The 15,976-nt window shown below is 40.5% G+C and overlaps 1 protein-coding gene across 1 annotated transcript in view; it reads left to right on the top strand.

Annotated features, from left to right (window-relative positions):
- Window positions 1-15,500, top strand: part of LOC103142388 (ubiquitin-conjugating enzyme E2 E2) — a 53,713-nt gene extending 38,213 nt beyond the window's left edge. Inside the window, exons 4-6 of the mRNA XM_007558421.2 lie at window positions 2,838-2,970; window positions 12,693-12,840; window positions 14,823-15,500. Of these exons, the coding sequence (XP_007558483.1) occupies window positions 2,838-2,970; window positions 12,693-12,840; window positions 14,823-14,920 (379 nt within the window). The 3' untranslated portion in view covers window positions 14,921-15,500. The remainder of the gene's footprint in view (window positions 1-2,837; window positions 2,971-12,692; window positions 12,841-14,822) is intronic.
- Window positions 15,501-15,976: the final 476 nt, after the last annotated feature.

Below are 15,976 nucleotides of genomic sequence, written 5' to 3' on the forward strand. Positions count from 1 at the left end.
AATATTCATAGTTAGATTGTTTTGTTACCATAGCAACAATCTGATGCTGTGAGTTTAATCTTTGAATTTACAAATACAAATTAGTAAACTGTGATTATAACTTATTGCTTTTTAGGCTGGCCAATTAAACTACTCCCTTTTCCCATATTTCACTAAATCTAACAGAAGCTGTTAGAGGTGCTGATGTTTATAGCAACAAAAGGGGCCCCTAAATCAAATTCTGCTCAAGGCCTCATACAGCCTTGGACCGGCCCTGCATGATGAGGTAATCTGCTGCACTGCGCAAAGATGCGCAACAAACAGGAGATTTAATTCAGTGCTGCTAATGTGGTTTTAGTAGTTGTTCCATTTCGTGTCTGTTGAGTTTTTAAGCGTCACAGAAACTATTCTGGTTGGTCGAGTTTAAGGGACTCGACCGTGCCTTGACGGTCACGAGTTTCTCAGATCTCCGTGCGGCCGGGCGCATTAACTCTAAGTAGACAACGCATTTGATATGGTTTGATGCATCGTGTAACCGGAAAAATAATACTAAAAATAATAATAAAATAATATAAAATCAGCGTGATGCGTGATTCCGAGGAGAGCGTTAAAGCTCCTCACCAGGCTGAACCTGCATGATCAGGTTAGCGCTGCTCGTTATCCACAAACTCTCCAGCCAACCGGGACCACAGACATAAACTTTACAGGGAAGACAGACACGATGGGCAGCGTTTTGAGATGTAAACGCCGCATATAATTGTTGGTTCTCAAAGATAAATCATTCTCACCGCTCCACAACGCGCCTCTGAATTCGCTACAAGTTATTCCTGTGGTTCACATTGAGCTGCGCAACCAGAGCTAACGCGGCGGGTTTTAAACTCTTACCTAGAGTTCTCCAAAGGATCATAATTCCTCACTAAGTTTATGTAAATATCCATACAGGTCAGCCAGTGTCCAGTTTGAGTAGAAAGAGGCGCGCGATCCCGCTGAGGTGAAGCAGCGGCAGCGCGCGAGACAGCTGTGTGATTGATGCGCGTGCTGTCGGCTTTAAATGCATAAACTATAAACCTATATATTATAAACCTATCATCCTTTAGGAATAAATCTGGTCTGCTAGTGAAATGCTAAGAGCAAAAGTCATGGTTGCAGCCCGGCTTTAAAAAATAAACACGATTTTTTTTATTTTATTTTTCCTAGAAACGTAAACAAGCAAAGCTTAGCCTGGCGGCGGGGCTAGTAAAGCATGGCGGGCCGCCAGGCTTATAATACACTGGGGGAATCCCTGAAATGACAAGATCTATATGTGATCCCCATGATGACGTATAGGGAAAAAGATTCAAATGAAAGAAAATTAATGTCTTCAAATAATGTGACAATATCTATAGGTACCATAATCTCCCAAGGAGCACAAGTACAGTAGTTTTCCAGTCTTACTAATATATACAAAAAATAAAAATATATGATTTTCTTTTGCACATTAATGTTGGGATACATGTCCTAAGTCTCATTCATTAAACATCTGAATGATCAGGAAGGTGTCCTGTTGTGAAGCATGAAGCTGAATCATTGAGTGTTAACTGAATCAGGTCTGGATCTTGTGAGGGTTGAACTTCAACAAAGCTGGTCCCATCTGTCTGCTGTGTGAAGTAAAGCTGTTAGTCAGCCACATATCATCAGACTTAATCTGAACTGAAGCCAGCAGCGCTTTAATAAAACCACTGGTATACTTTGAAATCACACCAGTGATGTCTCACAGTGAGGGAAGCCTTTCATTGACCAACCAACCCCCCGGCCCCGGCATCCGGCCCTTGTAGGCTATCAAAGGAACGTGGCTGTTGTTTCTGCAGTAATTCCTCTGGGTCCAAACACACACTGAGAGGGGCCAGCTCTGCAGTGGCCCCATGCTTTACTACTGCTGATGTTTAACATGAGCAACCACACTCAGGTTCTTATCTCATTGTAATGTGTCTCATGCACACACACTCACACATACACACATTATGTTTCTGTGTCTTTACAGGGACTTTCGTTGATTTCTATTCATCTCTACAACCTGACTCTTACCCTAAACCTAAAAATTACCAGGACATACCTAACCCAAACCTAACCTAAACTCAATTCACATCTTAGTCCTAAACCTAACTCATAACCCAAAAACAGCATTTGCTCTTGTGGGGACCAGGCGTTGGTCTCCACAAAGAACAGTCGGTCTCCTCAATGTAATATGTGTTAGGAAAATGGTTCCTGTATCAAATACAAGGACGCACACACACACCCACACGCACACACACATACACACGCGCACACACAAGCTCTTCTTCCTCTCTGGTTCTCTCAGATTGTGTAAATGATGAAAGTTAAAGTAATACATGGAACCAACGGGGGCATCTGGCCTAATTCCAGTACAGAATGGGATTTGATTAGTTCCTCTCGTCTTCCAGCTGTGTGTTCGTTCGTTCGTGTGTGTTTGCATGCGTGTATGTATGTGTGTCTGCATCTGTGTGTGTGCGCGTGCGTTTGTGTGTAGAGGGGAAGGAGGACCAACAGTGAAACTTGGTAACCGTTAGCTGCCCGGCAGTTAAATGCTGATCAATAGTGAGGACACAGAGCAGCTGCTGCTCAACACCTTTCTGCTCAGCTGTGTGTGTGTGTGTGTGTGTGTGTGTGTGTGTGTGTGTGTGTGTGTGTGTGTGTGTGTGTGTGTGTGGGGGTGTGTGTGTGTGTGTGTGTGTGTGTGTGTGTTGCGTGCGTGCGTGCATGTTTGCGTGTATGTTTCACCTTCAGAGATGGTTGTCGTTCTCCTCCTGATGCTCTTTCTCTGTGTTTAACAATGCGTTGTTTTCTGTTTGGGCCCCCAGTGCCGGACCTAAAGGAGACAACATCTATGAGTGGAGGTCCACCATCCTGGGCCCCCCGGGCTCCGTGTACGAGGGAGGAGTGTTCTTCCTGGACATCGCCTTCACACCAGACTACCCCTTCAAACCCCCCAAGGTAAGTGGTTCCCTGCCGCTCAGCAGAGCGCCCCCTGTGTTTAAGCTGCTGCTTTGAACAAAGACACGTTTGTTTTTTTACCATATACCTGGGTCATACTTTACTGGACAATAAACTGTCAAAGAAATTACTGCGATAAATGATAATATTGTTTTCTTGAAATCATTTTAAGTAATATGTTGATTATTTCAAAACAATGTTTGTTTGCACTCTTAAAGAGCAATAAAGTTTAATTTTGAAAAGAACACTTAACACTGGAACTGGAAGATATGTTAAATATCTAAAATCAAACATGACAACCTCAGAAAGCGTTTACAGCCAAAACATGAATAAAATGGAGTATGATGTCCCTGTAAACAGATTTGGCCTTCAAAAAATATTAATCATCACAATGGAAAGTAACAATTTTACTTGCGATTCATTGATTCATTGGTTAATGCAACAGCCTTACATACATAAACACTAGTATATCTCCAAAAGTTTGAATTTTTCATAAAAGTGCAATATTTCTTGCCCATCAATTTAGAAAGTGAAACAATCAATTGGCAGAGATTTATTACACATGAAGCAAAATATCTGAAGTGTTTATTTTTTGCTATTTTAATAATGCAGTTTTTAAGTACTATATAAGAAAATACGGCACTGACCTTGGCTGACTGATGATCATGAAGTTGGTTTATAATTTACAGATTCCTGTTTGCTGTTCAAATCATTGAAATTATTGGCCAAATAAGAACTGTTATTGCCAACTAATTGCAGAGTCTCTATTATATTTTGTAGAACATACAAACCAGGTCAGTTTGAATGTGTTAATGACCTTGAGAAAGTTGGCCTCACTTAAAGGCTCTTTCACCATTTATCAAAGACTACATGGGATCACTTCTAGCTCTGTACTTTTCCATATTCGGATTGATCAAACCTGAACTGAGCATGTCCAAACTAAACAGAGATACTTTAAAACACCCTGTGATTTGTGAAATGTTTACTTCTATTTTAGAAAACACAAAAAGTATCAGGCATCAGGACCAGCTCGAATATTGTCCTGCTTGAACACAGCAGTATTTGGGAAACCATAGCTAAACTAAATAACTCTGCACTGACTACTGTTTCTTGAAAACTCAGCCTTGTTTTATAAAACCTTTGTGGGAGGAGGGGAATGATTATTCTGATCTAATATATCGTCTTGTCTCTTGGCTTAAGCAGATCATTACACCTCCAGTCTCTCTGGACCTCTAAAACTGCACAGCTTCATGATGTACCACAACACTTTATGCTCTAGTTCAGATTTTCGGAGCTTTTACTGCCAGTTCCCACTGGCACTGCCAAGGAGAAGTGACATCCGGAAAGAATTTTCCTTCTGCTCATGCGGGGAAAAGCTGGCAACTGGTTTCATAAAAATTTGAAGATATTTTTCTGGGAGCCTTGTGTGGGGATCTAAAAAAAGAATAATTTAGCATTAATGCTGCTGAATTGGCAGCAGTGGCTTTTACAGGCGAACCATTTCAGAACACCACAGAGCATTTCGGCAAAGTTTACGCTTCACTTCCTGGAATGAAAGGAAGTGATTTCACATTCTTGTACAGCAAGTCTGAAACAGTAAAATTAGTTTCTGCTAACTTTGTTCAGGATTGAAGTATCTACAAAATATACAAAATACACTCACTGGCCACTTTATTAGGTACACTCTTTCACTTGTTTGTAAACACAAGAAACACACTGGCCAATCACAGTGAACCCATATTTGAAATTTGTCTACAAGCAAAAACACTTTGTTGCAAAACTATTGTAACAAAACGGTATGTAGCAACAAAAAGAGTGAGTGGCACTATAAGTGAAAAAAAAAGATTTTTCTAAAGATGACTGGCCAATATTGGACCACATGGTAGCTCTGAATTTTTAGGAATCTAAAAATGCAGATTTTTATGAATCTAGACATGGTGGAAACGACTTTCTACTGAGCATCAGGATAGGAATCGAAGAGGATATAAGGGACTTTGAACGCAGCATGGTTGTTGGTGTCTGATGGGCTGGTTTTAGGATTTAGCCAGGAATACTATTGAACCACTAAATGGACCTTCCAGATTTATCTTGTATAACTGTTTACATCTGTTGCTGACATGATTTTTAATGACTTATTGCTTAAGCAAGCTTATTCACATGTGATTTTAATTTAATTTCTTATTCAATGAAAACGTTGCAATTGCAAAATTGTTTTTTTGACAGTTGCAAAATATAGACAAATATTGGCGCACATTTGTAATGGAAACGCAGCTATTGTGATTGGACCAGCACCAGTTGGCTGGACCTCTGGTGAACTAGGTCAGTCATTTTAGAGGGGGTGAATATTATGCAGTTAAATATTTTTATTTGTGTCATAACTTAAAGTGCTTTGTAAAGCACTTTGAATTGCCTTGTTGCTGAAAATGTGCTATATAAATAAAATTACCTTACCTTATAGAAATCAGTTTTCACTTTGACATGAAAAGATTTTTTTTGTTGTTGTAAATTTACTTGTCAAATAAAACCAATTGTTGTTGATCATAATTGATTTGTAAATACAACAAAAAGAGAAAACATTCACAGGGGTGAATAATTTTCAGAAGTACAGCATGTTGCCTAAAGAGAAAGCATTGAGTGGACTCTGGACAGTTTTTCTTCTTGGTAAACCAATTCCTCACATGACCTGGAATTTTTGGGCCAGCCAGAGACATTACAGAGACATTTCTTGTTGGGTTGCCTCCCCTTGTTCCACTGGCTGCAGCATTCAGCAGCCTTTGATTTCCTTCCAGTCAGTCTGTGGGTTTCATGTCTGTCTTCTGCTGATGCAATTGTGTGTTCGTATTTACACAGTGGGCTGACTGACAGCGGTTGCCACATCCCCTTTGTTTCAAGTTGTGCTTCTTTTGTTGTTCATAGTTTTGGTTTTATGCTATCAGACATTCTTAATTACATCTGTTGGTTAAACTGAGACATTTTAAAATAAAGGACAAAGGACATGTGGCCATGCAGCAGACCAGGGCGGTGTCCTTGGGGGTTTAGGGTATTTAGCTTTTTCAAACTGCTGTTCATTTCTGTTTTTATGCTTGAAATGCTGTGCAAACTCTGAACCAGGAATGTTTTTCCTGTAGATCTTTTCAGATAGGGGTCTTCTCATATTAAGAACTGACAGAAACATGTAATGCTTTTTTTTCTGTTATAAATCAATATGTAGAGATGTAGACAAGTGGTGCTTGTCTTCTTACATCAGGGGTCCCCAAACTTTTTCCTGTGAGGGCCACATAACTTTTCCTTTCTCTGGTGGGGGGCCGGAGTCAATTTGTAACAAAAAAAGTGTAACGATTGCAGGAGTGCCTAAATGTAAAAATTTATTGTTTCCTAGAAAGCACAATCAAATAACTCTCTCTGGGTTCTTCACAGAATAAATCCAGGAAATAACACTATTTATGAAATAAATACCATATTTTCCGGAGTATAAGACGCAACCCCAATGTTTTTTTTTTTAAAAAACCAGTAAACATACACATATAAGCCACACCGGGATATAAGCCGCAGATTTCTCTGCCGTTCTAGGTTTTCCACAACGATGCAGCAGAGGGGGGCGGACACTCAACATTTGAGTTCTTCTTCTTCTTCTTCTTCTTCTTCTTCTTCAGATTTCAACGGCAGCTTGCATCCATTATTGTTGCACTACTGCCATCTATTGGATCCTAATATCTATACCTCAAATTCTGATAATGATCCCAGTATTATTTAAAAAATGAAAAATCTTCTTTTTCCCCTCAATGCTATTTAACTGATCAATAACATTCTCAAATTTCAATTCCGTATGAAAATCTAATTCTGTTTTAATGGGCACTTTCTTCTTTGATTTCCAATTTTGACTTCCAATGATTCACATCCTACTAAAGAGGCCCCTGGTGGTGGAAGAAAAATCCACATTTAAGCCACACAGGGCTATAAGCCGCAAATTTCAAAGCTTAGGAAAAAAGTAGCGGCTTATAGTCTGGAAAATGCGGTACATGGAAAAAAAATCTAAATGCTCTCTGGTATTGTTCAGGGGGCCGGACCAAATGTGGAGGCGGGCCGGATTCGGCCCGCGGGCCGTAGTTTGGGGACCACTGTCTTACATCCTTTTGAAATGGTTCATTTCTCCTGAAGTCAGTTAAAAGCAGCTTTATAAACCAACCTTGCTTGTGTTTAACATATGAACAAAATTAACATATGCTAATATGGAGTAAACAGATATATTGGTTCCCCTGAACAGAACGGATCCTTGCATCATTGTCATATTTAACCTTAATTAGTATCACTGATACATTCAAGCTTTTTATCAGAGATCCATCTTACTTAAAAGGGAATAGATTCTGGACAAAGATGAAAGCTCAGGAACTCGGAAAGAAACTCACAGATGTCCATGTTCAAAGTGAAGACTCCAAGATCCTCTCCTAGCAGCTTCATGGTCCTGTGTTTACTGTTGCTAATACTATTGAAAGGCTAAGGTTTCTGCAGCCAACCAGCCAGGAAGTGGAAACAAGAAGAAATATAACCCAAGACAGATAGTGTGGATGGTGGAAAAGGAATCAAGAACACCATCCAAAACTATATAGTGAACTCCAAGAGCAAGTTATGTAACTTTCTGATAGCACAGTTATAAACCATAATAGATTGTGTTTTCATTCACTCATTCACTTTCTTTTGATACTATGGGAAAAAAAACCAAAGAAACCCAAAAAAGCCAAACTGGAATTCACCATGTCTGATACACAATTCCAACAACTGTAGAGACATCAGACATCATTTCTGTAGATCACAGGAGTTGGACGTATACTGGAAGTCTGAAGTGTACAGAGTGAAAAGGAATGGTGAGGGTACAGTACCCTGTGGTGCTCCTGTACTTCTAACCACCTGGTTAGACACACAGTCCTTCAGTCTCACAAACTGTGGTCTGTTTGTCAACCTCAGTTTGTGAGACTGTGAGACAGTCTGCACAGGTATTCAGGACTCTGCTAACCAAAGTTTACAGTTAAAACACTTTTACTGAGTTTTGGTCTCAAACAATTGTACATCCCAGTGAATCATTTTTCACACAAAATGAAGAGTCTTGATTAAATGTTAAAAATCAAGTTAATAAATAGAACTTGAAAATAAGTTGAAATAAAATGAGCTGCCTGAACTTAAGACCTAAGTTTTTTTGATAATAAGGTGAAGGTATGCAGAATTCTGGTGCTGGAAACTCATACAAACGTTTGTACAGATGAATAATTAAATTTATCTGGGTCTCAATAGTATATTCAATTCCTTAGGTGTGGGGGTAAGAAGGGCTTCTTAGGTGAAGAATAGCATAAAATAATTGAGAACTACTAGTTTACAATGACCTTGGATCTGGGAAATTAAGAAGAAATGAATAATGGGACAGACTTGAAGGAAAAAGTCTGTCCCAAAATGTGTAGAGGGAAAGTATTCTGTCATGTGAGAGCGCTACCTGATGATTCACCAGATGCTAATTGTACCTTATTGTGCAATGAGGGGACTTGTGACAGCTTTAACTTCTTGATGCAGAGCATGGAGGCTGTGGTGAACTTCTGTCACACCGGACCTCTTGTCGCTGATGGTGTAAACCCACATGTAGGTGGTTAGCACAAATCAGTCATCACTTTTTGATGACTGATTTGTCTGCTTTTTGAAATCGCTATACCTTAATTGCACTCATTCCTGTTTGTGGTTAATGTAGGTCTCTGACCAATCAGTATGAGGACTCATTCACTTTCTTTTGAGCCCTTCTCTGCTATGTATGCTGTCATGTATTGCTGCCTTGCCTTGCAGTGTCTCAGCAGCACAATTGGACAATGTCAATTAGGATCAATGTTGATAAGCCAAGTAAAACTAAACCAAAGCTGTAGTAAAGTTGACACCATCCATCTATAAAAAATACAAAATTTCCCAATCTGTGATGTTAAATCAGATCCGTTTGTCAGGTTGGCTTGCCAAAATTATTTCTGTTTTTTAAAGTCAGAATAATGGGAGAGTTTTTTTCTACTTTCTTTAAATTCATAAGTTGAGCTACAATAGTTGCTGGAGTTTTGGACCATTTTTCTTCACAGTGTGTATGAGGATGGCAGTTTATTACCACCTTCCTCATACACACCTTTGATCTCGACTCAAAGGTGTGTATCTCAGCTCAAGCATTCTCTAGGAGGGGGAGGGGGGCGGTAATCCCAGTCCTCTAGGGCCGATGTCCTGCTGCTCTTAGATGTGTCCCTGGACCAACACACTTCAAACAGCTGAATCATCTCCTAAGTGCTGTCAAGTTCTCCAGAGTCCTGCTAATGACCTCATTACTCAGGTGTTGAAATAGAGACGTACCTAAAAGTTGCAGGACACCTGCCCTCCAAGCCTGGAGTTGAAGGCCCCTACTCTAAAGGGTTAAGTTCAGGGCTTTGTGATGGTCACTCCAAAACTTTGACTTTGTTGTCCTTAAGCCACTTTTGTAACTCATTTGGCAGTATGCTTATTGTCCATTTTGAAAAGCCTGTTCCTCCCCTCGCCGATTGTGGCGCTGCACCAAGAACCACTGAAGGAAACAATATGAAAACTTCTGAAGAAGACACTGAACACAACTTCCTTCTCCACGAATGGAAACCAAAATGGAGTGGCATCAGATTTTTAGCAATGGGACTCATGAGTTTATTTGGGTTTTATTTACTCAGAATGTTGTCCTCTTCCTGTTTTTGGAGCAGCCTCCAGTTCACTTGGCATTCATGCTTTCAAACTGCAACAGAGTTCTCTTAAACCAAATCCAGACTGAGTTGGCTTCTCTGGTCCACATCAGTATTCAATTAATTCACACCTCCCCATATCATCTGGACTATCTAGGCAAATGAAGTGGATTTGGATTAAAGTAGACTGCTGTGAATTCATCCTTTCACAGGTGTATTAAGAGAAAGTTTGATGTGTATTATATTCCTGTCTGTAGCCCAGTGGATTTGACCTGCAGTCGTAAGCCCACCCAGAAGCTGTTCCAGAGGAGCCTGTCTTTTGCTGCAGAAGCTACTTTCCTGACTGTGCAGAGGGGAAGCTGAGCTCATCGACACTTTTGGCCTCCTGCTGTCTTGTTTTTTCCAGTGAGGCTGTGAGATGTGCCGACCAGTAACTCAGGGCCCAATCAGACAGCAGCAGCTGCTGTCTTCACTGGTTCACTCACTGATATTAGGATTAAGTAAACGGCTAAGACTGACACCAATACACTTAGGTGGAGGCTGAGGACAAAAAGGACATTACCTGTACAGGTTTCCTTCAGACCCTCAGTGGCTGAGGGATTATCCCCCTCTAACATTACATCCCTCCATTGATTTATTTTCTCATGCCTTTGACCTAAAGCACAGTTTTCACATCGTTTCCCCATGTGAGACATGCATATTGTTTCCAAACGAGGTTGTTTAACACTCCATGGAGCGCAATGAAGCAAGCGTGGCTCAATCTGTTACCTCCGTTTAAACTAAACTGTTTTCATCTGTCTTATTGTTATAGTTATCAGCTGTGATTCTGTTTGGTTTCTTTTTATTCCATTTGTCCAGATGACTGTGGAGTGTGTGTCTCAGGTAAGAAGAGGACTGAGAGGGCGCCTAACGTAGATTTGTAGTTGATCCCTGAGCTAAAACCAGACACGGGAAAAGATTATTAATTGTTTTTGACCTAATTATCTTCATCTAAACTCACATTTTACACAGCTGTTCATTTTATTTGTTTGATGAAAATATGATAGGAAAATTTGTTAATGATAGTTGGAATAAAAAGCTAGTTTTAATACATTTTACTGTGATTTTATTCCCTTAGACATGCACAGTGTATAGATTTGCAATCTTTATTGCAACATTATTCTTTACTTTAAACAAGCACTTGGTTGAAATTAAGGGTGCATTTGCACCAGCCCTGTTTAGTCTGCTTTAATCAAACTCCAGTTGGTTTGGTAGAAAGTCTGGTTGGTTTGGTTAGTCTGACACAGAGCAGTAAAAGCAAACTGCAGCAGCTGGAAAAGGAAAAAATGTTGCAACCAAGACTAGCAGACTGTGAAGTGTGAAAATACTACTACAATCAACTACAAAATGTATACCACTGTTCTTAAAAGTTTCAGTTTTAAAGTGAAAAAGGTATTTTCCTGGTGTAGCTCCAACAGTTCCCAGTCCTTTAAATGAAATGTATGGATGGCTTCACTGTGATTATATTTCTTTTACTGTGTGGAACATAGAGCCTGATTCCTCCAGGAATACGGCGTAGATCTCAGGATTGCACAGGGCAGCCATGTTTAATACGAACAAACTCATGTTTAAATCAAACGTCTGGCCGTTCCATTAATCACTACTTCACTGCTGTTGTATATAACCACTGTACAACTTATGTATTTAGAGAATTAAACAAATATGAATACAAATATGAATATAGTTTTTTTTTTCAATTAACACTATTCCCAGCTGAATATGACCACTGTCTATAATATGATAATCAAACATTTTGTACTGAGTAAAAATGTCACATAGGAAGCAAACTGTCCAGACAACAAATCCTAAACTAATATAGCATTAGGAAATGCATCTGTATAAAAGAATGATGTGAAATGTGCAGAAAACTGTAACCAGATCTTTTTTAAAATATTAAAATCCCATCATATTTGAATCATTTTCTGAGCATCCAGTTGCAGTGAGCATGTAATGTTGTCAGGTGGAATAAGTGGAAGCTGTTATGAGCTGCATTCTTTACATTTCACACTTATTTTGAAGTAAACAGGAAGAAAAAATTAGGGTGTTTTTGGTAATAATGATTCATTTGTAATAAAAGGATAAAGGTTTTTCTGGGAACTGTAGGTACAGATGTTTTCTATTAGCAGGGTCCTGGTTCTCTCCGCAGTGAGGATTGCTGTGAGTGAAAGCATGCAGCAGCCGAGGGCAGAGGCTTAGGTTCCTCCATATTACTGAAGGGATGCTGCATCAGACTTAAAGCTGTTGTTACGCCGAGGCAGCATCATAATCTATTAGCATCAGACATGATGGGATTACAGGCTGTTAATGAGACCGCACAGCGAGCCAGGGATGGCTTTCATGGCTGCCAGCGTTGGCACAAGTGGATCAACACAAGAGAAACGGTTCACACACGAGACGTAAAGTCCAGCTGCAGTCTGCTCTCATCAGACGCCCTGCCTGCCTCTCACTGTTCTGTTCCCTGTCATCAATTTCCTTCCTGGGAGACTGATGACAGGGCTGGGTTTTGAACAGCAGGTTGATTTGTTTCTCCTGAGGAGGAGATGTGAAGGAAGGAATGGAGGAGGAGCTAGCCTGTCTAAATTAGCAGCCATAGGAAAGTGGAGAGGTCAAAGGTGACTCTTTAATGATGCAGTGCTCTGCATGCTGATGTCAGGATCTGCTGTGTTTTGTTTACTTCAGCGCTGATTACATCAGATCCCCAGGGACCATTAGCTTCACCTTCACACTGCGGAGTACGAGGTGTGTGTCATTGACTCGGAGGCAGCAGCCTTTCCTGTCCACAGGGGGCCTTTACTTCATCTGACTTTAGCTGTACAGGTTTTTCTTGGAAAAATGTAGTCTTGAGTTATTTGGACAGATTGGCCCTTTTGTGACCTGTTCTTCTTCCTGTTTGCATCTGAAGTAAAGTGCGGCAGGTTTGCACTAAGAACACTCCTTCCTCTAATTACGGCCTCTGTGTGTCATCAGGTGACGTTCCGCACCAGGATCTATCACTGCAACATCAACAGCCAGGGGGTGATCTGCCTGGACATCCTGAAGGACAACTGGAGTCCTGCCCTCACCATCTCCAAGGTCCTGCTGTCCATCTGCTCCCTGCTCACCGACTGCAACCCTGGTGAGAGCCTCAGCTCCCTCCGATCAGCCTGACTCACATGTTCTGTGTGTTATGTTTTTACTGATGCTGCCACCTAAAAAAACTGATTTTTCAGCATCTTTTTTTTTTTTTTTTTTTTCAAAAAGCTGCGGTCAAAGTTGCACATTTTTCAAGCTTTATTTTTTGCACAAAAGAAATTGAAATTTCTGCACACAATCTTCCTAAAACAGACTGGATTTTAACATAGCTAATATTTAAAGTGCAAATAACATTTTTCTTAAGGTGATATATTGCCTTAAGACTAATCAAATCATGTCCTGAGAAGTCAAAGTGCAAAAGAAGAATTCCTTATTGGTCATTCAAGTTAACATGAACTGTTAACACAGTAGCAGCAAATCCTACTAAACATTTTTGAAGAAAAGAAAAGGAAAATGTTAGTGTTTAGTGTTGCATATGATTTCACCTTGCCGGTTCAGTTTTCAAGACGCATTTGAAACAGGAAGTTAAGTTAAAAGGGGGCTGAGAGGATTGGTCAAAGTTTAGCAGAGTAGCAGTGATTAGTCAAACAGGAAGGAAACTGAAAACATGAAGGTCAGATTTGTGGAAAAGTTGTAATGACTGATGAAAATAGCCAGTCTGTGGAAAATGTGTAAATGCTGGTTGAGTTTACCTCCATTTACACATTGATCCTCTGATAATGTGACCTCTGACCCCTCCCAGTGAGCTCTACGCAGCTGAACTGGAAACGACCGTCTGTTTGAAACAACACTGCTGGTGTTCTTCAGCGAGTCTGCATGAGAGGTAGTGAAATGAGACACCAACAGGCCTGAGGTCCTGAACAGAGCCATGAAGGCCTCAGGTTCACAGCAGCAGCAGGAGCCTGCCCAGAACCAATGAAGATGATGAGTTCAGTTGTGTACAGATAAGACCAGATGTGCAACTCCCCTTTGCATCTAAACTTATTTTCACTGGACACACATCAACATTTAGAAAGTTAACGAGTGTCATTATGGCCGGTTCTGGAAGAGTTGGTGTTATTATGGAGCAGGTAGCATCACCACTAACCTGGTCCTGAGCTGCCCATCCACTTTCTGTCTGCTGCTCTAAAGTCAGGCACTGAGAGGCAGGGGAGGTAAGAGCTGAGGCAGAGGGACGATGTGAAGTGATGGCTGATGGGAACGAGAACGCTGAGTTCTTTCTGTCCCCTCTGTGATAAACTAGGCAGCTAAATGAGAACTGGGTTTTTTCTCCTCCTTAATGAGTTCAGATCCTGTTCAGATCTGCTTGGATCATTCCCTAAGTGTCAATAAAGTGAAGGTCTCTAACCTGTGAAAACAACAAGAAGTGTGCTGTATTTAAACTTGATGAATGATGATTTTTTTTTTTAAACTAAAAAGTATAAAACAATTTAGTAAATTATTTTGTGGTTACCTGCTGAGGGATAATTTAAACATTAAATATTGTAATGAATTGCAATACTAACTAAAATTAAATATTAAACACAAATCAGTGTGAAAAGATATTCCGCATGATATTAATTTTGCCCTATTTCTAACAAAATATTCTGTTTTTTCAGATAGTTGCGCTTATGTATGACGGTAAATGTGACTTTTGTTACTCAATCACAGATTATAACTATCAGGTAAGTTTGAGGCAGCAGTGAGAGCTACTGCCATCTGTAGGTTGGAGTTAGCATCACTTAAACCCAATGTTTTTGACCATTTTTAGAAAATTTGGATTAAAATCACAATTATGCATTAGCACAACAAAGTGGAGGGACTGATTGATGTAGTTGGCAGTATATAGATATAATCTGCTTTAATGTGACTGATAAAATGATATTAAGACTAGTTCCAGAGTCTAGTGGGCCACATGGAAAGCTACAGTGGGCCGGACTTGACCCCTGAGCCTCGAGTTTGACACATGGTTTAGATTAAAGCAGATTCAGGTGTTAAACTGTGAAAGCAGCCGTTGCCATGGTGACCCTGGTGTTTGTGTTGCAGCGGACCCCCTGGTGGGAAGCATCGCCACACAGTACCTGACCAACAGAGCAGAGCACGACAGGATAGCCAAACAGTGGACCAAACGCTACGCCACATAGAGCCGCGCTCACCCCAACATCACGTCCAACACTTCCTGTCCTCCGGCTCTACGGAATCATCCACCCCCAACCCCCCCACCCCGCTGACATATGAACTGTTCTTTGTTCCATGCTGACTTGAAAAGCTTCTTTTTATACAAAGAGTCTATTGGGATTGTATTTTCCAATACACTGAATGTTGATATGGTCATGAAAAGCTTTAATACTGTTATTGTTCTTGTTGATGTTGCTGTTCTTAATGCATTGTTTATACCATGGTTGCCACTCTGGTCATGTCCTTTATTGAAACGTGTGTGTACTATCCATGGGTCATGTGATGTAAAAATGTTCATACTGAGTGAGAGTGTGTGTATGCGTGCGTGTGTGTGTGAGTGTGAGTGGTTTTCTGTTTCCGGTCAGTAATAGTGCATGGCGTCTGGATGTGTGTTCATGCAGTGTCGTCATGGTATCCGTTGTGTTCCTGCAGACTTGTGGCATGGACTGAGCTCATCATCATGTATGACATTAGGTGTTAGTTTGCTGTACATTTATTGCCTTGTGGGAATACATAGTGAATTAAAACACTGGCTGTAATGTGACAGTCTGTCTCCGTCTGCTGTTTTTCTTCCGATTGGCTCGTCTCTGAGCCCACTTCCTGTCCGAGATGAGCCGTCGCCAGCTCATCTCAGAGGAGAGACTGATTTAGTGGTGGAACCTTTCACTTTACTTGGATTATTTGCCACTGCTTCATATTTATGTTCTGCTGAATTGACTTGGTGCTGCCAAGTCAAGCAGCACTTAGGCTGTCCTGGACTTCAGTCCCACGGTTACGTAACGGGTTTTCCCACGTCCTGTCCGCTCCGTCTGGTGCGCCTCAGGAAAAACCAATTCCTCTCATTCCATTCAAAAAGTCAAACCCATGTAGAGGTTTAGTACACAGTGACTTTAATTCTCTTCTGCTGAGGATTATGGCTTACAGCTGATGAAATCTCTGAAATTCAGTTTCTGTTACATGTGACCAATTTTATAATAACTTAATATAGAAATACATTGCTGTCACCTAAAGCACCGTGGAGT

This window comes from Poecilia formosa, unplaced genomic scaffold (genome assembly GCF_000485575.1).
Source record: "Poecilia formosa unplaced genomic scaffold, Poecilia_formosa-5.1.2 Scaffold96, whole genome shotgun sequence".
NCBI classification, from domain to species: Eukaryota; Metazoa; Chordata; class Actinopteri; order Cyprinodontiformes; family Poeciliidae; genus Poecilia; species Poecilia formosa.